The 26,132-nt window shown below is 58.5% G+C and overlaps 2 protein-coding genes across 3 annotated transcripts; one reads left to right on the top strand and one right to left on the bottom strand.

Moving 5' to 3' along the window:
- Positions 1-1,315: 1,315 nt before the first annotated feature.
- Positions 1,316-26,132, bottom strand: NECAB3 (N-terminal EF-hand calcium binding protein 3). 2 transcript variants are annotated; one of them, XM_065691180.1, is made up of 13 exons: positions 25,841-26,132; positions 21,264-21,288; positions 20,413-20,521; positions 13,615-13,640; positions 13,210-13,307; positions 5,829-5,965; positions 5,537-5,658; positions 5,194-5,273; positions 4,776-4,829; positions 4,228-4,340; positions 2,797-2,874; positions 2,426-2,531; positions 1,316-1,884 (listed from the first exon to the last, which is right to left on the bottom strand). In XM_065691180.1, exons 1-12 carry the CDS (start codon positions 25,931-25,933, stop codon positions 2,444-2,446), a joined length of 1,023 nt encoding a protein of 340 aa, XP_065547252.1. In that variant the 5' UTR covers positions 25,934-26,132; the 3' UTR covers positions 1,316-1,884; positions 2,426-2,443. The 2 variants fall into 2 exon arrangements, with proteins under 2 accessions (XP_065547252.1, XP_065547251.1); XM_065691179.1 differs by having other exon boundaries at positions 2,426-2,517.
- ACTL10 (actin like 10) lies at positions 6,882-8,217 on the top strand. Its single transcript, XM_065691916.1, is given in 2 exon segments — positions 6,882-7,487; positions 7,490-8,217. Coding segments are annotated over 2 exon segments (1,269 nt in total). The 5' UTR covers positions 6,882-6,946.

The following is a 26,132-nucleotide window of genomic DNA, read 5'->3' as shown; positions in this document are numbered from 1 at the left end:
ACGAGGTGGGATGTGGGAAGAGGAGGAAGGTGCTTGTACATAGATTGTCTTCCATAATTCTCATGCAACCTTGATGGTGTATTAACCCCAGTGTACATGGATGAAATACTAGCAGTCATGGTTAGAGCGATTGCTTTTGTTCGACATGGAATGATAAATGTGAACTCCGGGCTTGGGCAGACGTTGGGTTGAGGTTTCTCTATTATTATTTTTTGACATTTAAATCTGTAATAGGGATTTGTTACTTCATTCCTGTGCATAACTTATTTAATGTACTGTATAAAGGAACCCAAACTGGTACAGATGTATTTAGTTTGTTCTACTCCAAAGTAGTCAATAAAAAGACTATATTCATCAGCAGGGGCAGAGGTTTGCTGCTGTCAGGGGTTCTGGGGGATGCTGCAGAGGACACAACCCCTCCCCTGTGGTGGTGATGCTGCTGCAGGGCCGGGGGAGACCCAGCAGCAAGGGGGGGACCTCGGCTGTTCGGTTGCCTGAGCCATGGGATGGGGTGCAATGGGGCCCAGCTGAGCAGGCAGTAGTGGCTGCTGCTCCCTGCTCCTCTACAGGGATGATCCTGCTGCTCCCATCTCTGCATCCACCAGGTTCCCCCTCCCTGCACCCCAAGCCCAGGGCCACCCGGGAACCTCCTGCTCCTGTGCAGTGCCTGTGGGACGGAGCTGTACCCGCAGCCCCTTCAGGCACAGAGCAGCTGTGCTCGTTACTGCACCCGGGGGTGGGGAGGAAACGGGCAGCTCTGGGGCAGAAGCTCTGCCCTGTGAGGGTGCTGAGGCGCTGGCACAGGGTGCCCAGAGAAGCTGTGGCTGCCCCATCCCTGGCAGTGCTCAAGGCCAGGTTGGACACAGGGGCTTGGAGCAAGCTGCTCCAGTGGAAGGGGTCCCTGCCCGTGGCAGGGGTTGGGGCTGGAGGAGCTTTAAGGTCCCTTCCAACACAAACCAGGCTGGGGTTCCCTGAAATCAGTGTTTTCGGGGGGGCTGGTGGGGAGCAGCATCCTCAGGGAGTGTGAAAAGAGTTCGGGGGGAACACGTACCCAGGAGAGCGAGGGCTGGGGGGGCAGCGCTTGCCCTCGCTCACACTTGCCCCGTGCTGTTGTGCCAGCACATTTCACACCAGCGCAGCACAGGACTGGTTCCTGCAGCACCAATCCTGAACCCCCACGTGTGCACCCCATGGACCAGGTGGGCTCTGCTCTGCTCCATTTCCCCACTCACCCCGTGCCCCCCAGCAGCATGAACCCAGCTCCAGCCTCCTCCTGGCCCCACCGGTGCTGGTCTATGGCAGTGGAGCCGCAGGATGAAGCAAGAGCTCGGAGCCGCGCTCCAGCCCCTGCACTGGGGCTGTGATTTATTGGGGACGGGCACAGGGGGGTGCGAGGCCAGGCTCACAGCCATGGCGATGGCTGCACATGGCCAGGGCTGAGCTGCCCCCCGCCCCGCGCCAGGAATACTCCCTTAATGCTCCTACAAAACACTGTTCACAACGCACACGAGGCACCGGCCCCATGGGCAGAGCCAGTGCCAGGGCTGGGGAGGCCACAGCCGTGTCCCCCAGCACATCCCAGCACGCTGCGGAGCCCAGAGGAAGAGGAGCATGGGGAGGAAGAGCAGGGACACAGCAGCCAGCCCAGCGCTCCCCAGCAGCCACCCTGACCACAGCTCCCACTGGCGCCAGTGGCTTGGGGAGGGAATGAAGACGAGGAGCAGGGATGGGCAGTGCCAGGGGACGGGCGGGCGCCTGCAGGAGGGGATGAGGACACGGAGGTGACGAACGTGGCGGCTGCGCTGAGGGCTCCGCGTCTTCCACATGGCAGCGGCGTCCCGGCGGCTGCCCCGCGTCAGTTGTTGTTCATGATCCACCAGGACGCTGGGGAGAGGGGCAGGGATGAGCAGTCAGCGCAGGGATATGGGGCAGCAGAGATGGGGGGATCCGGCCCTGCAGCTCAGGCTCTTTGGCAGGTCCCTGGCGCCCAGCTCTAAAGCAGCCACCACCCCAGGGTGAGGAGCACGGCCAGGGCATGGCCTGGAGCTGGGCCGCCCACTTGAGCTGCAGGGACTTCCGCAGGGGAGCGCTGGGAATGGGGCAGTGAGACCGGCCCGGGGTTTAGTCCAAATCGATGCATGTTTCATGTTCAAGTGACAGAAGGGGCAGCAAACTGGGTGCTAACTGGGTGCCAGGTGCCACCAAGCCCTCCTGCCTCCTCGCCTCTCAGCCAGATTTCCACTGGGACCAAGGGGAACGTGCATTGTCCCTGATCTCTGCCCTGCCTCAGCACCACTGAGCTGTAATCCCCGGCACAGGCACTGGGACTGACCCAGGAGGGACAGAGCTCTGCAGGGCAGGCTCAGGGCTCGGGGGCAATGAAGGCAGACCCCAGATGACAGCCCCAGCGCCCCGCAGCCCTCACCTGGGAAGAGCATGGTGGTCAGCAGCTCCGGGGACTCCAGCAGGCTGATGATGGAGCGCTGGAACGTCTTGCTGCAGCTCGACTGCAGGTGGCTGCAGAACAGGGGCTGCGAGGCTTGAGTGTGCCCCGCGGTGGCAGGACCCCTGCCCACGCACCTCCCGGGCAGCACGTCCCTCCCCGCTCCCCAAGCCCCTTACCACGGTGCTCACCCCTGCAAGCAGCGCAGGGGATGCCCTGGGATGCAGCAGCGGCAGCAGCAGGATGGGCAGCGCAGGCACAGGGAGCAGCAAGGGGGGTCCTGGGGCAGCCCCGGAGGAAACTCCCCCCCCCCCATCCCGAGCCCCCAGCCCCACACGAGGGAAGGCTCCAACCTCCTCCAGGCGGTCGCGTCCTGCCAGAACTCGTACAGGATGAAGCAGGCCTCGTCCCTCAGCTTGCAGGCGGAGACGCTGCGGGACAGGAGGGACCCTGAGATGGGGCAGGGGGGGCTGGCACTGAGCGGCCACAGCAGGCCCAGAGCGAGGGGCACAGGGCCCGCACGTGGGCCCTGCCATGAGGCTGTCAGAGCTGCGTGGATTCATCCGCAGTCTGTGGCTGGCACACGGCCCCAGGGCATCCCAACCCCAAATCCCTCCTGCTTCACAGCTCCTAGAGCCGGGCCCACAGGAGCGCTGCAGCTGCTAACCCCGCTGCTGCCACAGACCAGCGTGTAAAGGGTTCCATGAAGTATCTCTTAGCCCATCCCTGGCACTGCAGCGCAGAGCTGAGGAAGCAGCTCACCCCGCCAGCCCTCTGCAGTAGGTGTGTGTCGTCCCTCGTCCCTCACACGGCAAGAAACGGGGGCCCACATGCACGGAGCTGAGATCTCACCAGAACCCCCAGCTGCTGACCCCAAAGTGATGCTGCTTGGCCAACACTCCCCCCGCTGCCTCCTGCAGCAGGACCGGGCTGGGGCTTCCTCCAGCCCCTGGGAAGATGGAGCAGGGAGGCGGGAGCAGTGCTCAGGGTGCAGGGAGCCATCTGCACCGGCTGCAGCACCGGCAGCTCCAGCTGAGGACGAGCCTTTCCTCCAGCTGCTGCAGGAAGGGACGGGCCCAGCTCCGAGGCCACGTTCCCTGCTGTGACCCAGGAGACTCCCTGCGCTTCGCTCCGGCTTTTCCACTCACATGGAGAGCACTGCCTGTGCAGTGCTACCCAGCTCTCTGCACCAATTGTTCTCCTGCCAGAACAGCATCACTTGCAGAGGACAAAACCTGCCATTCTCTGTGCCACGCGTGCCAAAACAAGGGTCTTCCTTTTGTTCGGACTGAAAACGCGGTTTTGTGCTGCTGGAACTGAAGAGCTGGAAAATGACACTTCCAATGGGAACATCCCAGCTCGAACAGTCCCATGGGAGCAGGGAAGCACCTCTGGAAGAGCAGCTCTGTGGTCTGCAGTGGTGTGCACTGCAGCCGGACCCGGCTCCATCCGCAGCTCTGGTCCCACCCAGCGGTCCCCAGCACTCGCACACAGCACAAAGCAGTGCCCAGACAGCAGCTCTCCCCTTGACTTCCCCCCCATTACGTTTGAGTCCTTCAGTGCCGGAGGAACACATCCATGGTCCTGCCACAACGAAACCAAGCACCACCACCCTTCTCACCACTGACCTGAGGTCCTTGCGGGGAGCACCAGCAGCAGGAGATGGGGTGACCCTGCGGACTCGCTGTCGCACTGTCCTGGCCTCTCTGCTAGGTCCGACTCCACCCCAAGCCCCCAAAGCACTGCCCTTGCCGTCCCCAGGGATGCCGCGTCCGAGCACTTACTGCAGGCAGCTGCTCTCCCCGGCCGTGCCCGCCGTGTAGGACCTGACGGCCTGGCGGAACTCCTCGATGCTGCTCGTTGCCACCGAGATCTGCCTCTTGGCCACCAGGATGTGCTGCGGGGGGACAGCGGAACAGGGTCACCAGGGACAACGGGTGCCCCCCCTGCCCCGGTGGCAGGGCCCTGCCTTGGGGCTGCTGCTATTTACTGTGTCCTTGCCGCAGTGACACGGGCCGGGGGGCCTGCACAGGGGCTCTGTGGGGTCTGTGGGTGCTCGGAGCAGCCCTGGGGCACTTGGGCACTCACAAGAGGAGCTGCCTTCCGCTGGGCTGGCCACGGGCACTGCCCGGGGCTGATGGAGCTGCATTTGTCCTGGGCATGGTCCCACAGCTCCCAGCTCTGACCCCATCCCGCCGCATGGCCGGGCAGGCAGTGCAAACCCAGCAGCTCACCCCAGTAACTCCAGTCTCCGAGGGCTGTGGGAGTAGGACTGGGGACCTGTGCGCGCCGCAGGGTCACTGCAAGCAAGAGGAACAGGACGGGAACTTACTGCATCTCTTCCTTTGCACATCACTTCCTCCTTCAGCGGCTCCAGGCGTGGGCTCTGCATTTAACCACAGGAAAAACCATCATCCCTGGGGAGCTTTGCAACCAGGTAAAACCCGCAGTAACCCACAGCCCCGCTCAGCAGGTACCACCCTGGGTGCTCCTCTGGGGACCTGGGGGACAACAGCGATGAGACCTGCTCGTCTGTGGGGCTCAGTGGGTCCAGACTGACTTGGTCAGATCAGCACAGACCATGGAGGAGGGTCAGCCAGAGCCCCACGGGGGAGAAGCAGGGCTATGGAGGCCGCAGGGGATGGGCAGCTTTGCGAGTCCGGGTCTGGTGAGCGGGTGCAGCTCTGTCAGGGTGCCAGGATGGAATTCAGGCTGTTGGCACCCACCCGCAGGCCCCAGCACACACGCACCTTGCACTCCAGCTTCTCGATGAGCTGCTGCAGCCGGTTGATCTGCGCCATCCACTGGCTGTTGTCTTCGACACAAACGCCTGCGTGGGGAAGGGCAGAAATGTCACTGAGAGAGCTTCTCATTGCAAAAGGACCCAGGAAACCCCAGGAGCTTCCAAACCCCCGACTGAAACCAAAACCCTGATTCTTCTGCTCAGGCTTTCCCCATTGCTCACAGGATAAAACATCCCCAGAAGCTCCAGGGGCATGTGGGTGAGGTGGCCCAGGCTCTGTCCCATGCTGCTGCTCCCACCCCTGCTCCCGTGGGGCAGAGATCAGCGGAGGGATGGCCAGGATGCAGTACCTGTCTTTAGCATCCCAGAATAGGGGTCAGCGGGAGACAGGCAGACGTTCTTCTGTCCTCTGCGCCCACATCGCCTCCCTGACCTCAGCCCAACCAAGGTCTCGGGCTTCTTTATGTCCTTTCTGAAAGCATAAGATGCAAAAGGAGGGGTTGAGGTCATTCACCGCGCAGGGCAGATCACAGCAGGCTCGGAAAGGGCAGATCCTGCCCCCAGATGTCCCTCCCAGGGGAACCTGTGGGTCCTGCCCCACACTGTGACCCCCATGGGCAGGGCAGGACCTGCACCCGTTACCTGTCCCGGCCCGCCTGCTCCTCCACGGTGTCCACGGCGCACTCGAGCGAGGCCTGCAGGGACTGCAGCTGCTGCAGGGTCTCCCGCAGCAGGAACCGCGTCAGGAACTGCTCCATCTTCGAGGAGGTCTCGTACCTCTGCGGGGAAGGGGACAGGATCCATCAGATGCCTCAGGCTCCGCGGGGGGAGCACAGCCACAGATGGAAGGGGCCGGCCTTAAATAAACCCAATGGATTGGATTCCAACCACATTTGGAGTTAGTGGAGAAAGGGACGGCGCTGAGGGACACGAGCATCCTCGGGGGGGTGCGTGCCCGTGAGGTCGCAGCAGGGAATGCACCGCGATAACCCCATCCTGGCCCAGCAACCAACCTCAGGAGGTGGGGGACCACAGATGGACACTTCCAAGCCACAAGGTAATGGACACTTGTCGAAACAGCCCCCAGCTCACGGGAGGGCTGTGGGGCACCCAGAGCTCCCCACCCGCACCCTCACTGGGGCTCCTGGGACAGGGCTGGTGGCGCTGAGCCTGCGGTGGTTGCCCATGCGCAGGCAGCCCCTTGCAGGGAGCACCCACCACTGGCAGGACAGGGCAGCAGGGGGGCTTCGTGCCCTCCTCCCTCGGGAAGGCAGCACCGAGCCTCTCTGCTCCAGCGGGACGAGATCCCTGCTGAGCCTGTGATGTGCGCCTGGGCTCGGGGCCACCCCACAGCCTGTCCCCGTGTCACTCACTGAGAGTGCCTGAGAGCCCCTGTGAGCCTGGCCTGCTCCTTTCCACGTGCACGGGTGCTGCACCCTTCCCTGCAGCCTGCTCCAGTCACTCTTTCCTGGCCAGTTTCCACCGGCTTCCTTAAGACAACCTGCCGTTTTGTCCTTGTACCACTGGTCATCACGGGAATGGAGATGAGGCACCCAAGGAGGGATGCTCAGTGGGGCAGCGAGCAAGGAGGAAAGGCTGAGGCATGTTCCCAGAGACAGCTCCAGGGCAGGCGGCTGCCCTCCACTGGGGCCTCCCTTGCAGAGCAGGTACCAGTGCCTGGTTTGCCCCCACAGGACCCCTCCTGCCCCACTGCAGGGTGAGGCTCTTCCTCCCGCCCCAGCATCCCTCAGGACTTTGCCATGCTAAAGCCTGCAGTCATCACCGACAACGGCAGCAGCTTCACCCGGGCGGGCTTTGCAGGCCAGAAGAAGCCCAAGTTTGTGCTAAGGACCATGCTCCTACACCCCTGCAGTGCAGGCACCACGCAGGAGGCCCGGCAGCACCACAGCACTGCTGAAAGCACGGCAGGCTTCACCATGGCACCCAGGTCTTACCCACTCAAGCAGGGCATCACTGAGGACTGGGACAGCTTGGAAAACCTATGGAGCCACCTCTTCTTCTGCGGCCTGAGAGCTCCGCCAGAGGAGCAGGCAGTGCTCATGGCTGACTCCCCATCGCGCCCCACCACCAACAGGGAGAAGGTGGCAGAGGTGCTTTTCGAGCACTTTGGGGTGCCAGCCCTGCACGTGGCCAACACCGGGTTCCTCTCCCTCTGTGCCTACGGCAGGGTCACGGGCCTGGCTGTGGAGGCTGGGGCCGGAGTGCCCCACATCACCTCCGTGTGCCTGGGGCAGACCCAGCGGGAGGCCACGTACCGCCCCGGGGTGGCTGGTGGCTTCCTCTCCGCTACCTGCACAGCCTGCTGATGGACAGCGCCAACGAGCCCTCGGCGCTGAAGGCCGTGAAGAGGAAGGCAGTGATCCAGATGAAGAAGCCATGCTGCTACGTCTCCACGGACTACGAAGGAGACCTCCAGAACCAAGGTTTCCATCACCCAGCCAGACTTCAGGCTCCGGACGGGCACTGTATAACCCTGCGCAAGGAACAGTTCTGCTGCCCGGAGCCGCTCTTCCAACCGGAGCTGCTCCACCAAAGCTCCCTGGGGCTCCACTACTTGGCCTGGCAGAGCCTCCAGAAGGTACCTGACCACAGCAAGGGGGACGTGGTGGGTAACATCGTGCTGTCAGGGGGCTCCTCCATGCTTCCGGGCTTTCCCGAGAGGATGTGCTTAGAGCTGAACACCCTGCTCCGGGACACAGGCTGCCAGATTCGGGTGCTGGCCAGCCCGGAGAGGGGCACAGCAGCCTGGGCAGGGGGTTCCATAGCAGCATCGCTCACATCCTTCCAGCAGGCATGGACGGCAAAGGGCGAGTACGAGGAGCACGGTGCCGAGTACGTGCACAGGATATTCCAACAGGCAGATGATGCATCCCGAGCATCCCACCACAGGGCAGGAGCAGGGTCTCCAACACGCTGCCTTGCTCCGGGCAGAGCTGTGCTGGTGACCCAGGGCCGGCTCCTGCGCTGTTGCAGGCGTGCAAAGTCAATGCAATCGCTCCAAAAGAAGTAAACTGCTTTTCATTTACAGCCCGGGTTATTTCTGTGCCTATCCCATCACCCTCCTCTGCACGTGTCCCATGTGCTGGCAACACACCCACAGCTCCTGCTGCGAACCGAGGCCGTGCTGACTGCCTGGTACAGCCGGGCCCCGCTGCTGCACACCCAGAGCACTGCAGCAGAGCTGTCCCTTCGGAATGCACAGCCTGCACAGGGAAGGGGCTGCTCCAGCCAGCGGGAAAGCTCCTTCCAGCCATCACTGCAGCAGGACCCTGAGGTTCACCGGGAGCCACAGAGGTGGGAGGGCTGAGCCGAGGAGCAGAAGGTCCTCACGGCACCAGCACGGCAGCAACTTTACTGCAGGAGGTGGTTTCTTGACTTGGCACTGAAGCGGCTCAGCCCTGGCTCGAGGATGAGCAGGTGAGAACCAGAGAACGGAATTCCTGCTTTGTGGTTTTGGCATCAAGTTGACCTGGGAGCAGGTTCAGCTCCGTGAACAGGCAGGAAAGCGCTCACCTGCCCTCGCTGCTGCTGTAGGCAACTGACGCAGACCAGCAGATGATCAGAAAAGGATCAGGGGCTCATGGGGGATACATCATTCATCCACCGCATGGCTGCACACAGGCTGCTTCATTCTGGGAGCTGGTCCCTATCCAGACACTCTCACTCCTCTTCGTGCACAGAGGGCACTTCCCACAGCAAGCAGCCTCTGGTTCACTCCCTTTTCCAATGCATCCTCCTGAGCCCCCGCTGGGGCCCCCATAGCTTTGGCATATGGACACTTCCCCCTGCACAGGGGCCGGATGCCTCTCTCGGTCGTCGCTCCCCTTCAAAGGGCCATGTGCTGGGAGAAGCCCCAGCACCAAGCCAGCCTCCCAGCACTCCCCATCCTCTCCCCTTTCATCGTCATGGCCTGATCCTCCCGTCCTCCGTGGATGGTATCAGTGGATGCAGCTCTATCACAGGAGCAGGCAGCTCCTCCCACAACCTGTCCCGAGCCCCACCGCTCACCCCACTGCAGTCCCTGCACCCCAAACACAGGCACCAGCCACCCCCAAACCCACCTAGCAGCCTAGGGCACGCTGTGTCTGGCCCTGAAGCTCCCCATCCTCCCAGTCCCAGCATGTCCCAACCCACTTCCAAGGGCAGAGAGCAGCATCCCACACGGACACATCAATGTCTGGGGCCAGCATTGCACACGACGGGCAGCTGCCTCCTGTCTCTCGCCTCGGCAGACACAGCACACCCAGGGGAGCGTGCCCAAGACAGGATGGAAATAACCATCTCCCGGGAGAGCCCCTAACGCTGCTTCACCCGCCTGCAGCCGCTTGGAAAACCTCATGCCGGGGGGGGAATCCATTGGAAAATACACCTTCCCTTCAGCTCAGCTGCCCGGCCCCCTCCTCGCCCTGGGGCAAACAAGCAAACCCCTTTGCCTTCAAACCCCTCTGTAACAGAGGCTCAAAGCAAACCTGCTCCTTCTCACTAAGCACCACGTTTTCTGCTCACAGCAAAGACCACTGGAAAGGAGTCAGGGAGGAAACAACTCTGCAAGCACGAGACAAGGCTTTTTGGTCATGGACTGGAATTTCAGCTCTGTTGGCCCCGGTGAAAGCCCCAAAGTTGCCAAGAGCTGCTGTAATTCTGCTTTTGAGAGGTTTTATTAGTTTCTTATGATGATAATTAAGCTCGGGACAGGATGGAATAGGTGATGGTGTAACTCCTGCCAAAGGGGAAATAAGACCTGGAGAGGTATTTATAGGCTAATTTGCAGTGTCTGCAAAGTGGAGAATGGAAAGACTTAAGCATACAGCTCCTCTGTGAGAAATGTCAGACCCCTTCCCAAGGTATTTCCACCACACACAGAATCATAGAACAGTTTGGGTTGGAAGGGACCTCAAAGCTCATCCAGCTCCAACCCCTGCCACGGGCAGGGACCCCTTCCACTGCAGCAGCTTGCTCCAAGCCCCTGTGTCCAACCTGGCCTTGAGCACTGCCAGGGATGGGGCAGCCACAGCTCCTCTGGGCACCCTGTGCCAGCGCCTCAGCACCCTCACAGGGAAGAGCTTCTTCCTTATCCCCAACCTGAACTTCCCCTGTTTCAGTCTGAACCCATCACCCCTTGTCCTATCACTGCAGTCCCTGATGAAGATCCCCTCTCCAGCATCCTTGCAGCCCCCTTCAGACACTGGAAGCTGCTCAGAGGTTTCCACGCAGCTTCCCTTCTATTCTTATTTGGATGCTATCATATTGCAAACACAAAGCCTAACCCCAAGATATGCTTTAATCAGTGACCTGCAGCACAGTGAGCAAGCTATATTTCACAAATCAAAGTGGAAATAACAGAATTTGGAGGAAAAAAAAAAACCCCACCACCTCTTTTCTTGAACAGGCATCCTTTCTTTACCATGTTTCTACCAACCCAGTGAGGAAGGATGGGAGCACAGGAACCCCTAATGATCCAGTTTCCTCCTGCCAACACATGGACACATAAAACAGATCACGAGCAGGTTTGCTGCCCACACACACCATTTCCTACAGGAACCGCAGCACTTACACAGTGAGAAGGATGAACCTGGCTTGTGTTTCCCATGCTTTAGCTTCCTTTCTCTCTCCTCCCCTTAGCTCGTGGCCCTGGCATGGTGTGAGCATCCCCCAGGCTCTGCTTTTGTTGTGCTAACAAAGCAGCCCATGATCTCTGTTTTCCAGCTTTCAAATTGAGCTCCTATTTATATGAGCCTATTTACAGCTGTGGGGAAAGCTCCTGGAGGATGCAGGGGTGAGCAATCCTGTGGCAGGATCCTATCCAGAAGTAAGGAACTACCGGAGATGGATCATGCCCTAATCAAGAGATGCTGTAGTTCAATGATGAGACCCAGCTCAGAGAACCCCTTCTCCTTCTAGCTAGCCTGGAGATCCCTGCCTCCTTGGGAGTCATGCAGAGCAGACAGGGACTATAGATCCAGTTATGGGCTCCACATCTACCAGCATCCGTTGGCTCCGCAGATGGAACTGGAAGCAGAGCTTTACGGTGAGGGCTGTTGGAGCAGGCAGGCCTCTTACAGTTTGCCCAGCACAACTGCATCTCCAGTAAGAGCTGCTCCCCAGGATGAAGCTTCAGGCACCTCCTCCGGGAGGGAGGTCTCTGCCAAACTGGGGCTCTCAGTCCTCAGCCAGGGTGGAGCTCGAGGTGTTGGCATTAACAGAAGTGAGGGACAGACAATGAAATATGGGAAATGTCTGTTCTCTGCCCCCTCCCCTGGCTCTGAGAGGTGGGAGCTTTGGCGAAAACCCAGCCTAACAAACCCACTAACCCCATAATAACCCGAGACCAAGTCCCACTCTGGGAATACACGCAGGTCACAGAAGGTAAGAACACAGCGTTTGTCACCTCTGCCAGCCCGTGACAGCGGCGGCTTTCCCACAGCTCTGCAAGAGCCCTGACCACAGGCTTGGAGCATTGCCCACTCCTGCTCCCCGCTCAGAGCCCAGCGGAGCAGGGAAGCCCAGGGAGATGCTTCGCAGGAAGGCCAGTCTGTGCCCTGGAGCACAGGGATCAGAGCAGCTCTTGCCCTGGTGAGAGCAGCACTGTGATCATGAGGCTGCCCTGGCCCCTGGAGCCAGCGCATCCAAACGGGTGGAAAAGTGGCTCCATAAAAATCTGTTTCAACAGGGAAAACCTGCTTCTCTTTTCCAGGGGACACCTGTGGCACCAGAACCTATCAAGGGAATGAAAGCATCGCGGCAACACTGTGAAGCAGACAGTAACTGCTTTGGAGATATATATAAATACACAAATTCATTATCAAAAAGGACAAAGCAGAAAAGAACATGAATAAAGCAGAGCTCTAAAGAGGATTAATTCCCTCCCTCTGGGCTTGCATTTAATAACTGAAAACTTTGTTGGCAAGTTTGCTCCTGGAGTTCTCTCCGAATCAGAAGGGAGCTGGGCAGCTGAAGCAAAGAGAAAAATGCATTTTCAAGTGATCCCCTCTCCTGCATAACATTTCCCAATGAACAGGGAGATGCTGCTGAGGCTGGATCCGGCCAGAGGAACACTCAGAGAGGGCACGATCCCCACTGACACTAGAGAGGCACAAACACCACTGGGATGACCCTGCAGAGCTGCGAGAGGAACCAGATCCCCCCTCACTTCTCTGTCCCGTCCATAGGGCAGTGTGCACATGGCTGATGCCCTTCATCCACTTCCCACGAGCACCAAACCACCCCACTGAAGGGATGGCAAGGGCTGGCCCTTCCCACGGCTGTAACACAGCATCAGCCCCAGGCACACGGCTAAACCATTTCACACGTTTCAGATGCAAAGGGGGCCCAGGAGGGTCCCCTCCAGTGCTGGCCACTGCTTGTTCACAGCTGTATTTAGCCCACAGGCTGCACACTGGTGCTCTCCATGCAGGGCTCACAAAGCAGGAGGCTGCTTACCCTCATTAGCAGCCTCCAATCTGCTTCCCATCAGCCCAAGCTACAGGGAGAGGCAGAGCATTCACTGCAGGGATAAACTTGATACCAGGCTGGGAGTGAATGAATTTCACCATTCCCTACCTGCTCCCAAGCACCTCTCTGTTCCCAGAGCTGCCCTCCTGCCCGCAGTGCAGCAGCCCATTTCTGTGGCTGTCAGCACAGGCTGTGCTAAGCACAAGCTGCTGGGGTCAGCCTAGAGCAGCTGAACCTTTCTTTCACCCAGCTTTCACCCAGCGCTTGGTGGGCAGGATGCTGCAAGTGGTCTGCAAGGAGCTGTTGAAACCACCCCTGCCAGAGCCCTGTGAGGAAGAAGCCATCGGCAGAGCACAAAAGCACCAGCTCTGCCCTTCTCCTCCAGTAGAGAGTAGTCCACAGCTGCAGACACCCAAAGCACACACAGGGTTCTGAGAGGTACATTTGCTGACCCTGGTACCCACATTGAACCTAAGCAAGCACCCAAGGTCATCACAGCTTCTGCTACCAACCCGCCTGCCCCACCACCCTCCTGTGGTTCCATCCTTACCAGCTTGGTTTTGTCCATGGCTGCCAGGACAGCGGAGTTGAGGGCTTCCAGGGCAGAAAGCACATTCCTGTATTCTCCAAGATAGGCTGAGAAATAATCTGGAGCAGGAGGGAAGAGCACAGTGAGAAGACCACAGACTCCATCTCTGCCTGCCCTGCCCCTGCTGCCTCCTGCACACAGCCCAGCACTGTCTCCCCAGAGTCAAGATCCCACCTCGGCGGGAATGAAGGAGTCCTTTCCTATCCCCAGTGACAGCTTATCCCACTCCTCTTGGGAAAAGCATGGATGCCCTCTGGGATTCAGGCACAAGGACTGTCAAACGCCACTTGACCGCCCAGGTCAGATGTGCACAAAGCCCAACCACAGACCCTCAAGAGAGGAATCCCTCTGAACATCTCTACTCACCACACAATTTCTCCGTGTCCACGTTACTGCAAGAAACAGAGAAACAAGCTCTTGTTAGATGTGGTGGCTGCTTCGGGAAGAGCAGCTGTAGTGAGCAGGGCCTCGAGGGCTTGGCCTGACCCCCAGCAGACTGACTGCTTACTAGGAAAAGGAAAAGCTGCCCAAGCTTAGAGGCAGCAGCTCAGGAGCTGTGCTGAGCACCAGCATCACCCAGGCAGGGCTGCAGAGCATCACTTCTGACTTCTGCTCCGGGAGCTGAAGGAGCAAGCAAAGCTGCTCCACAAACAGCTCCTGGAGCTGGAGTGTGCTGGGAAACTGCCGGGGACAGCAGGATGGAGCCAGGATGGAGGGGAGGCAGGCAGTGCCCTGGGCTGATGAGGCAGCCCCATTTCTGTGCCCTGCAGCTGATGAGCCCCAGAAGCTGCTTCTTCCACCCAACCTCTTCTCCCAGAGGTGTGGGGAAGGACCAGGGCTCCCTCCTCCTGTCCTCTTTTACCTCAGCCCAGATCCTCTCTGCTGGCTGCCCCATGGCACAGGCCCCCTCCTCCCCTTCCCTGGATGGCTTCACAGCCCACAGGAGGGGTTGCTCCTGATGTGAAGGCCATTAAAACAGGGACCCAAGCAAACAATCCTGGAGGTTGGGTCCAGCCCCCCCCCCCTTTTCAGTAACAGGGAGCACTGCACTGGAGCCTCAATTCTGGCATCCCTGCAGGGCTTGGACAGGCCCATCCTGCTGCTAACAGAGGTGCTGCTGGGGTGGAGAGGGAGGAGGAAACAGCCACATTTTTGGATGGGATGTAGGTTTGCATGAAGCAATCAGATCCACTCAGGTGGCCAAAGCATGGAGGCAGAGCTGCTTGTGATGCCCAGCATCCCTATAGAGCCTGCAGGGAAATGCCCCACAGTATCATTATTCCAATCAGCCTCCACTCCAGACATTCTGCTGTCTCAAAATCCCCATAATGATTACACCCCGTTCTGATCCTGATAGAGAAACTGGAAGAGAGCATGAAAGAGACTTCTAAAGTGTTGAAATGCTGTCGCACATGGAGGAACTGGTGATAACCTGGAGTTTGCTGGGCTCCAAGCACGAGGACGGCAGTGGTGACGCTGCCCAGGGGAAGTGAAATCACTGCCATTATCACCCTATGCCCCTTTGACACTGCTCACAGGGCAAAGGGGCAAAAGCACCCCAAGGTACAGTTAGAGAGTGTGTAAAGTGTTCAATATCCCATGCCAGGAACAGGTATAATTTAAGCAAAATCTTCCTACAGCTTCTCCCCCAAGCATCAAAGGCTGGTTCCTGTGTCTCTTTCTGCTGCACAACAAGCGCCTTCTCAGGCAATGGAGACGGGCAGGTTTAGGATGTGATCTGGCTCCTCTGTTTCCAACACCTACTGCAGGAGCTGCTTCTCTGGCGCACTGTCCTGGCACTGCAGACAGGTTTGAAAGTGGCTGAAAACAAACAGCGATTCCCTTGGGATGCAGTACAGAGAGATCAGCAAAGTCACAGCCCCTTCTTCTGCTGCCTCCACTTCATCAGACTTTGCCCATCCCTCCTCCAAGCAGCTCCATGCACCCGACCCCAGCTCTGCTGGATGGAGTGACCGGGGCTTGAAGCACCAGTTTTGATTGGAAAATGCTTTGCTCCTTCTTCACTTTCACACTGATTCCTGCAAGCTGCCTGGAGCCTGCAGAGCTGCTGCTGCTGCACCGCCACCAGTGACCTGGCACTGCAGCATCCACAGCACTGCTTGTGAGACCCGTGAGCTGGAATGGGACCTGCAGCCGCTGGTTCCCAGCCAAGAGACGGGTAAAAGTCACACAAGAGGGGATACGGACATGAGGTAAAACACAGTGAAACACCCAATGCATACGTTATCCAGCCTTTTGCATCTGGCATCACCAGAAAGAAGGTGGCACCAGCTCAGCCCGCTGCCTCATTCCCCACCTTGGCTCCAGCAAGCAGGCATCTATCTATATGACAATGAGCTACAATCGCCACCAACCCTGTGGCCCCTAACGAGAGGCTGGAGATCATCAATAACTCCATCTTGTCTGCTGCTTAAAACCAAGCAACTGATAACCACTAAACCAGGGAACAGTTGAACACTGAACTTGGGGCATAAGTCAGCACTTGGGGAGCTGTCAGTGGAAGACGTGCTCCCTTCCCAGCGCAGCCTGCTCCATCCGCTGCCCTGCATGGACACCTCTTCCCACACCCCACAGCTGCCCAGGGTGCAGTTCAGGGCAGGACAGAGCACTGCAAGCAAAGCACAGGACTGATGGTGCCGTTTTCATGCTACCAGAAGCTACTTCATAGCAGAAACCAGGAGAACTGCACATCAAATCCCAACCCATTTTGCTGGGCTGCAACAGGCTTTGCCCACTCCTCTCTCTGCCATCCATCCCCTCTCCCACTCCAAGAGAAGAGCCATCCTCTGCCTCCAAAACACTCATCCTGAGCCTCTCCACATTTCCACATAGCTGTATTTTGACTGTGCTCAAACCACTGATTAACTGTAATTAAGCTTGAACTGATGATGAAGGATCTTGTCATCATTATGCTGTTGGGATTTAGTGAGAATGTGCCTGGAATTCAGGCAAGAAAACAGCAATCAAGTCAGCAAAGCAGATGGGAAGTTTTTCCATTTACCATTTATCGTGCTGGGAACCTCTGGTGCCATCACCACCACTCTGCTGCCATCACTGCGCCCAGTGCAACCCAGTGCTTCACTCACCATCAGGCACGGACTTCAGCCAGAGTCTCCAAGTCTCTGACTAAAGAGAGGGAAGCAAAGCTCACACAGGTCCCTTCTTCCACAGAACCAGAGGCCTGAGGTAACTTCCACGGAGAGTTTTTAACAGCAGCCTCACCTCTTCCACTCGTGCTCAAGTGCACACATACACCGGCTCTGGGCAGCCTGCACCCAGCTCCTGCCACCACCACCTGACCGCTGTCATGCAAAGCCGGATTTGCCAGACCTTAGTTTTCTAAGTATTCCCAACATGAAGACAGAAAAGCACCCGAGGTCCCTGCAGCTCCCCCTGGGCAGGTTTCACAGTTCTCTGCAACCATGACACACAGCCCATACAGCGCTGCAGCATCCAGTACAAAGCCATTCACAACAATGCTGTGAGACCCCCCTGCAGCCCTGATCCAGCTCTGGGGCAGCAGCACAAGAGGGACGTGGAGCTGTTGGAGTGGGTCCAGAGGAGGCCACGGAGCTGCTGCGAGGGCTGGAGCAGCTCTGCTCTGGAGCCAGGCTGAGAGAGCTGGGCTGGGGCAGCTGGAGAAGAGAAGGCTCCTGAAGGGGAGACCTGAGAGCAGCTCCAGTGCCTAAAGGGGCTGCAGGGAACCTGGAGAGGGGCTTGGGACAAGGGCCTGTAGGGACAGGCCAAGGGGAATGGCTTGAACCTGCCCGAGGGGAGACTGAGCTGAGCTCTTAGGCAGAAGCTCTTCCCTGTGAGGGTGCTGAGGCGCTGGCACAGGGTGCCCAGAGAAGCTGTGGCTGCCCCATCCCTGGCAGTGCTCAAGGCCAGGTTGGACACAGGGGCTTGGAGCAAGCTGCTCCAGTGGAAGGGGTCCCTGCCCATGGCAGGGGTTGGAGCTGGAGGAGCTTTAAGGTCCCTTCCAACACAAACCAGGCTGGGGTTCTGTGACTCCCTGCTAAGTGGTTCCATGAGACCCTGGGCTCTGCTGCCACCCCTCCAGCCGGGCTGCAGGCAGACACACAGCTACTCAGGGAGCAAACTGTGCTTTGCATCTCCCAAGATGCTTCTGCAGCAACAAGGCTCCTTCATCCCTTCAAAAACTTCTGTCTCCTCTCACCCAGATGTTTCAGTGGATGAAAATGCACTTTTCCAGGCAGATGAATCTTTCTGTCTGCAACAGTGTGGAGCTCCCTGCCAAGCTAAACTAAACAGTGGACCGAGCTGTGGTACCAAATCGCAAGGAAGGGTTGAATTTGTAAACATCAAAGAATTAGATCATGGAGACAGTTTGAAGCCAAACAGAACACTTTTCAGAAACACAGAACAAAAAATGCCTGGTGGGGAAACATAAAACCTGAACCCAACCCCATGAGGTGCCTGACGCACAGGCCACAGCATCGCATCCAAGCACTGGGTGGCTGGGAGGTGGAGCAGAGATCGGGTTGGAAGGGCAGGAAGAGGAGGAGAGCGCAGTGCCACGGGCTCTCTGGAAGGAGAAGTGATGTGTGGGACCTCGGAAACACTCGTGTTCCCAGATGTCAGCTCTGGGGCCCAGGGGAGCAGCGATGGGTGAGGATCAGGACGTGTCTGGGCAGTGCTCTGTTACCCAGCCACGGAGAGTGCCTGGGTATGAAGGTCTCTGTTACAGTCTCTGCTTGGATGAGGTTGGCACTGACAAAGAACCACAAGTTTAAGCCTAGACCTGATGAATACAGCACCCCTGTGCCAAATCCACCCACTGGATTAAGGATGTAACTTTCCCATCATTGGAAAAGCCATGGGACATGAAAGGAGCACACCAGATCTGCTTGTAGAACTTGTAATTGCTTTCCAGCTTCACAATACTGGAGTATTACCTCAGGTAATAACTCCTGAATCTGGCAGCAACCTTCAGCCAGCTCTGCAAGTGTCAGGCAAGCAGGCAGCCTGGGGCAAGGGGCTGAACACCCCCTCCAAGGGGACAATGGGATGCCAGCACAGCCCTTAGAAGACACCAGGGGTTGTAAAGGAGCAAGTCCCCATGCACACCCCAAAACAAACGACAGAAACTCCAGCCCTACGCACAGAGCCAGAGACCTCCATGAGCCCTCAGCATGCTGATTTCCTTTACCTGCTACTGGGCAGCCCCTGGGGACAGACAGGTCCTGGCTCCCTGGGGACTGTCCCTCCCAGTCCATTGTCCCATCAGGACGGCGGCTCTGGGTCAGGATCAGAGCGCTCTGGCAGACACAATGATGCCCCACATTGCTTACAGGGGGTAGGATGCCCCTTACGAGGCAAGAACCCAAGTGCCAGGCTCCCTCCCTGGGGGGTCCCAACGCCTCCTCCTCCACGAGCTAGGGATGAAGCTGAAGAAATCACGTACAGTTCCTTGCTGCCACCTCCCAGTCCCCATCCCACTCCTGCCTGCTGCCACTGAGGCAGTCCCATGCACTGACCCTGCACTCGGGTGCATGGACCATGTCCCAGCCAAGGACAGAAATACACCTTGCTAACAGATGTCAGCAGCAAAACACTGTAACTGCCAAGTTATCACAGCTACCACACCATCATAACTGATGTGTTCTAGGGAGCACCACTGCAGCCAGGGCTGTGCATGGCTCTGTGATCAGCCCTGCTCATCTGCTCTGGGCAGACAGAAGCAGCCCAGCCTGACAGCAATGGTAAACCAGGAGATCTTCACCAGTCAGTAAACAGCACAGTTCAGACTCCGCTTTGCTGCAATCTGTGTTTTCCAGTGGTGTGTATGGGGGGTGACTCCAAGGTCACCCCAAAATGGAGTGAGAGGAAAGGAGCTTTTACAGAGGAAGGAGAATGGCTCACTGCTGACTCCCTGGGATCACAGCCCAAAGACACAAAAGGATTTCAGGGGACACCTCGTGCTGCCCACATCTAACAAAAGCAACTGCCAGGACAGGCTGCAACAGGCTTAAAAGCAAGCGGCAACAGGGGCTGCACACACCAGCCCACTTCTCTGCCCCATCATGGCAGTAGGAGCATCAGCTCAACCCCCCATGAAACACCCAGCAGGAGAAACCATCCCCACGCCACCAGCCCTGGGTGGATGATGTGGGTCCCTTGCAGCCAGGGACTGCTGGGTATGGGCTGTCAGTGGCTCAGTGACATTTGGTGGCTGTTGGCATCTCAGCATGGCACAGGTCCTCTGTGCCACTGCCCTGGCTCTCTGCAAAGCTCTGGGACCAGTGTGTGCAGCTACGGCTGCCGAGAGTCACCTCTCCCTGGCAGGGACCTGCTCAGACACTGCCCTGGACAGGAGCATCAGAGAAGGGCAGGAAAAGCTTCCTGTGGTGCCAGGGAAGCGGCAGGAGCCAGAGCAGAGCCTGCCGCCCATGATCAGGAGGAAGCTGCAGCCACTTTCTCCGTTTGAATAGACAGGAAATTCATCAACAGCCAATTTCTTCCAGCGCCAGAACCCACTGGGCCACAGCCCCAGCAGGGCAGAGGGACCCCAGCAAGGCCCTCACCATCTGAATGACTGGGATGAGAAACCCAGCCAAGCCCAACAGACTCCTCCAGACAGCACCAGCAAGAGGAGACCAGGGCTCAGTGCAAGCACTGCTCCTGTTTGTTGGGGGTTTCTTTTTCTAAAAGAAGCTGGCCTAAATTCAAAGTCACACTCACAGAGCCACTCCTGGTGCAAAGCTGCTCTTACGTAAGTGAAAAGCAGTTCCCTGTGTTAGCAGTGGCAGAGCCTGTGACTCTGCACAGTCTGTGCATCGTCCTCGCACCATCACACGCTCCTCCTGCAGACACAACCTGCTCTAGAGAGCTGTGCTTTTCTGGAATACATTTTTCAAGCTAATGTCATGTAATCTTAAATGGATGCTTGTATTTACAGAGCTAGAGTGAATCTGAGAACGATTGGTCTCAACATGTCTGGTTTCTCTCCTCACCAATGCTCATAGCTGGTGTTCAATGGCTTTTAACCTCTGCGTGTTACAAGAGAGAGTCAGGGTGAGATAAACCTATTTATCACACCCGCCTCCAAATGTCCCCCATACACAGGCAAGCAGTTCTAAATCCCCCTTCATCTCCCCTCCTCTGTGCCACCATGGTACTTACTCTGAGTGACGCCTGTCAATGCCACTGAATAACTCCCACAGCTCCTCCGAGCTCAGGATCCCATCAGCGAAATAGTTCTTGAACTCCTCAAATGACAGCTTCCCATCATCTGCATGGAAATAAAAGGGAAGAATAATTATACATCCGCAGAAAGCAGCATCCAGGCCCCAGTGATCCTCCCAGCAGCCTCTCCACCCGGAGCGTGGGCCGCTTGGGCATGCTGTGCATAGTAATTAGAGCAGAGCTTGCACTGAAGGCATGTCCCACCAGTCCCCATTGAAACCCCAGCAGTGCTGGCAAGCAGGGCCACTGCTGCTGGAGCTGCAGGTGGGAATTTCAGCCCCTTCCAAGAGATATCACTGCAATGTTTAGAGAAAGGGATGCAGACACTCTGTAATTCAATGACTGTCCAAGGAGAGCCCATTACAAACAGCACAGCGAGGACAGCATCAGGCTTTTATGGAAAGAAAAGCTCTCCATTGACTCCTGAGCTTTTTCCTTCCCCTCTAAGGAGGACTTCAGCTCCTGGGCTGCATTTTGATCAGATGCAGAGACTGAATCAACCCTGCAAGGGATGGAGCAGAAGCCTGATGGCTCCTGGGCTAGCAGTGCACATGAGAGATCATGTGTATGCAGGCCACAGAAAGACTTGGGAAGGGCTCTGTCCTACATGGACAGTGAATTGGGAGCCCACTTCCCAACCCTTGGCTCCAGGCAAAGCATTAAAGCGTTTTTCTTGCAGCCGGAGAGCTGCTTGCCCTTATCCTGCTTCACTCTTGCAGCCAAACCTGCCAGCAGGGATGGGCTGTGCTGCTTCACCCAGACCAGCAGCGGCAGAACAGAGCACTCACCGTTCTTGTCAGCTCGCCGGAAGATCTGCAAGAGAAAACAGGAGAGGGTTTAGTGAGGCAGCACTGGCTCCTTGCTGCTGAGCAGAGAGCCAGGGGCACCCAGCACTGCCACCATTGGAAACCCACCTCCCGGGGAGCCACCAAGAGCCCCCAGTGCCAGGGCTGCACCGGGACATCCCCCTTTGGGAACAACCAAACCCATTTCTTGCCTTCAGCGCACAAAGCTCTGGGCACAGCTGCCCAGAACTCACACTGAGCATCTTTTACAGCACGCAGAGGGAGATGCAGTAGAAAGGGCTTTGCTACAGCCTCCTGATGGAAAGTGTTTAATTTTTCAGACCCTTTAAATGAAAGAACATTAAGCATCAAACCACTCTATAACAGGAGCGCTTTGTGCATCACTGCTGACACTCCAAGTGTCTGCACCGAGGAGCGGCTCTTGTCCTGCGCTTTGTAATCACCCTTCACAACACCCCTTCCTGCAACACACACACACTGTAATTAATAATCAATGATTTCATTAATCTGTAACCAAGCCTGCCCCAGGGCACAGCTGCTCCAGCTCAGGGTCCCAACCCAGGTTCCCAACCATGAGGCTTCTGCCCGCAGCCCAGGAGAAAGCTGGGGCTTCTTATCCCTGCCTGGCTCCCCTTTCATCAGGAATTCACAGGAGACCTGGGGCTGACTCCAGTGAGGAACAGCATTATTTCCAAAGCCTGGGAACACCTTGCCAGACCAAACAGTACAAGCTTTTGTCCAGCACATCCTAACAAAGCCAACGACAGAGTTGTGTGCGTGGCAACTTTTCTCTTTTTAATCACCCTGGCTGAGAAAGAAATCTGAAGGTCTGAAGAAAGATGAGGAATGAAAAAGGGCAGGAAAAGGGGAAAGTGGGCTTTGTTGTATCCTTTTTCACGCACCTGCAAAGCGGAGGGCGCAGATCAAGCCACCCCCAGAGCAGCCCTTCTCCCTGCTGCAGGAAGACGTGTCGCTGCCAGCTCCCCCTCCACCCCCAGCTCCCTTCTGCACCGCTCACCGCCAGCTCTGCTGCGTGTTTTGAGGCCACAAGCCCATATTTAGCCACTGAAATGTCCCTGAAAAATCGCTTTGAGGTAAAGAAAGAGCTGCCCAGAGAAGCCCCTGCTGCTCACAACGCAGGAAGCCACTGGCTTGCAACTGGGCAGAGGCTTTTCTGGTGCTGGTCCCAGCAGGGAGCTCTCTGTTCCCTTGACTGAAACCAGAAGCAGGGACACGGCCTTGGAGGATGCTCTCCTGAGCCAGGCAAGTTCCCACCAGCCCGAGCCGCTGCAGGGAGTGGAGCACTGTTAGGTAACCATCTCCCCAGGACGCCAGCTTCCAGCAGCCAGGCTGCTGCCTGTGCAAGAACGCAGGGCAGGGGCTCTCAGTGCCGCACAGGACTCGCTTTGGAGCTTTACCTCTACCAGCCGAGACAGGATCCTGCAGCTCCCACACACTGGGTGTTCTCCGGGGTTTAAAGCAACTTTCTTTAGGCTAAAGGGCTCTCTTGTGCACCGGGGGTCTCACAGCCACAGCGTTACACACGCCAGGGCTCCCTGGCAGCACCATTGGGTCCCATGTGAACGTGTCACCCAGACACCTCCCTGCCTCAGGCATGCTGCTTTCTGCCAAGGCAAAAGCCTCACCCTGCAGAGCTCTCTGTCACTGGAGGGACACCTGGCTCATGCAGTGACATCTCCAAGTGTCACTGAGCCAGCCAGCACATCCCAGATACAGCAAAGCGTCACCCAGGCACTTAACAAATGGAGATTCAAGGGAGGCCAAACAGCTCCCACTCACAGGCTGGCCTTGCTCAGCAGGGTCTGTCTGCAGGCTAAGCGGGAGGACACAGTTTGGGGGGGATCCCCGAGAAGGTCTCAAATCCAGGGTGAGCCCATCCTGGACTCAGCAGGAACCTCAGCAAACAGAACTGATGCTGCTCCCTTGTGCCCGGGATCCTGTGCTCCAGCGGTGCATTGGAAAAGCACAGCCAATGCACACACCAGAGCTGCCTGGAGCTCAAAATAAACACACGTGGCACAGGCAGAGCCCTGTGAGGCAGGGCCACATCTGCTCCATGCTCCCCAGGGACAGCAGCGCTCCTCAGCACCTCCAACGAGCCCGTCCTCAGCCAACCCCGCTGCAGGGGGGTGCCTCGGAGAGCCCTGATGGCTCCTGTGCACAAGGCAGGATCCAACTCCAGCCAGGCAAAACCAGCACAGAGCAGTTTCCACACCCCACAAGGTGACCCCCAGACCCCCTCCCCAGGGCACAGGCACAGAGGATGAATCCCAGCCTGGTTTGGGCTGGAAGGGACCTTAAAGCTCATCAGGTTCCAACCCCCTGCCATGAGCAGACACACGCACAGCAATGGCAGGTAAGTGCTGCTCCCACCGCAAGAGCCGGGCGCAGAGGTCAGCCCTGGGACTAAGCCAAGGAAAAGCGATGCAAAGGCAGGCTGGGAATGGGATCAGGAGAGGCACTGCAGGCAATCCCTCACTTGCACTCGGGGCCTGGCAGCCTCGGAAACACAGGGACACTGCCTCAAACCCGAGACGTTCCCCTTAGCCCCCGGCCCCCGGGTCCAAGCAGCCGCAGCGCCGCTCAGTGCCTGCGGTGACAGGCACACTGGGACCGACGGGAGCAGCACTGAACGGCGTTTATGTGGGGGATGAACCCCCCCACCCCGGCAGGAGGGACATGACAGGGCTTCAGCTGCCTGCAGGGCTGGAAGCAACCGCAGCTACTGGACACGCAGCCAGGGACATGGCAGCAGACGGGGAGGGACAGCCACCCTGGGGACACAGTGCGGGCTGCAGCCAGGCCTCGGCGGTGTCCAAGAGGCTTTGCTTAAGCTCGCGTGCCCCGAGAGGGGACTAAGCCAGCCCTGAGCACCAGCCTGGGGGACGAATCTCCCAGAGGCTCGAGATGTCTGCACAGGGAAACAACTGCGATGGCAGCACTGCAGCTCGTACCGCGCCTGCAGCAAAGCGTCTCCGGCAAAGCCCTCCTCCTCCTCCCCGCTCCTGAAGGCAGGGGGACAATCCCAAGGGAAGCAAGAGCTGCCACCCGGGATGTGCCATGGGCAGCTCTGCCTTCCCGCTGCCCTGACCGGGCTGGGGGGGGAGCTGGAACCAGATACTAAAGCAGAGCTACCAAACTCCCCCTGCCAAGCTCCGGAGCTGAGGCGGGAGCAAAGGGAGCCACAGGGAAGCGGAAGGGAAGCCGCCAGAACCGCTACTGCTGTTAACACTTCCCATTTTAATTGCCTTAATGACGCCCTGAGGGATGGATGTGGGACTCAGCGGTGCCCTGAGGGGCTGAGCTGGAACACAGCTGTCACCACCACCCCCCCTCCAGCCCATCTTCCTTCAGCCAAGTAATTAGCGCAGTTAATGATGCTGGCTGGAGAGCCCTGCGGTCTGCAACCTCCCCACGGCAGGAGAGAGACCCCGACCCCCAGCTGGAAGCTGTGTGGCCACGAGCCGTGCTTTCCAGCGGCTCCCCGAGGATGCCAGGAGATCTCCCTAACGGAGAACCACACCATTCATCTTCCCTAGGTCTGCCTGAGATCTGCTCCCCTCCTCCGGGATGAATTGGGACACACAGGTGGCACCACACGGGCCAGGACAGGATGGAGATGGCAGCCAGCACCTGGGCTCTCGGGGTGCTGGGGCACCACACTAACCCTCACCCTCACCCCTTGCTTGCTTTCTCCTCCCTGGTCCCTGTGGCAGGGCAGGGGCAGCACCTCCACTTATGCATGTTCTTAGCTCCACAGCGTGACTCCAGCCCCCGGGGTGCTGGACATGGGGAACACAAAGGCTGGTGGCTCACCAGGGAGGTGCAGGCATTGCCCACCTTACCCAGGCATCCTGCAGCTCACAGAAGACTGCCGGGAGCAAGAGGTTTGAGCAGTTCTGATGTGCTCCAACAGGGGAGGTGGGCTTTGACCCACTCTGTGCCACTTGCCCTGAGAGATGGCCAGGCATGCCCGGTGCCACAGAGCAGAGGCGCTGCCTCCCCCAGAGCCCCATCCCAGCGCGCAGCTCCCTCTCTGCAGCAGCACCCGGGCCACAGGGCTCGAGGGGATGCACTGTGATGGGAGACACTGTGCCAGGACCTGTCCGCAGAGGAGGACAACAGCCACCATCCGCATCTTCAACTCCCCCAAGCCACCCGCAGCCACCGGTACGCCGACCTCCAGCCTCCACAAGGCAAATCTTCCACCACAACTCCCGGCACCTTCAGAGCGAGCAGGGGTGGGAGCTGCAGCGGGTGACGGACATGCCCTGCCTGTGGGGTCCCACAGCTCTGAACAGCGACACAATCCCTCCCACGGCTCCAGGAGCCGCCACAGCCAGCGCTGAGGAAGGAGCAGGCTGACTGCAGCCACGCAGAGGCCCATCATTCAGCAGGACACCACGACCCACACCTCGAGTCACCGCCGGGGCACCCCAATGCCCCCCGCGAAGGAGGCAGCACAGCGGCCGCCTGGTCCCCGCCACCCGCGGGGGTGTGACCGGGTCTCGCAGCCGGCCCGCCCCGCCGGTACTCACGTCGTGGAAGATGGGGAGCGGCTGTCGGCGGGGCGCGGGGCCGCGGTTGGCAGACAGCAGGCACACAGCCAGCAGCTCGGCACACGCCATCATGGCCCAGCCGGACGCGGGCGCTGCGGCGCCCCGGGGTGCGATGCGGTATGGCGGAATACGGTACCGGAGGGAGCGGTGCGGTGCCCCGCCGTACGCTGCCGTAGTGAGCGGTACCGTGCCGTGCCCCGCCGTACGCTGCCGTAACTGCCGGCGGATCTGCACTCACGGAGCGGCTCCGCAGCCGCCAGGACTCTTTGCC

This window comes from Lathamus discolor, chromosome 11 (assembly GCF_037157495.1).
Source record: "Lathamus discolor isolate bLatDis1 chromosome 11, bLatDis1.hap1, whole genome shotgun sequence".
Lineage (NCBI taxonomy): Eukaryota > Metazoa > Chordata > Aves > Psittaciformes > Psittacidae > Lathamus > Lathamus discolor.
Note: the sequence above shows the minus strand (reverse complement) of the source record. Positions and strands in the feature narration are given on the sequence as shown.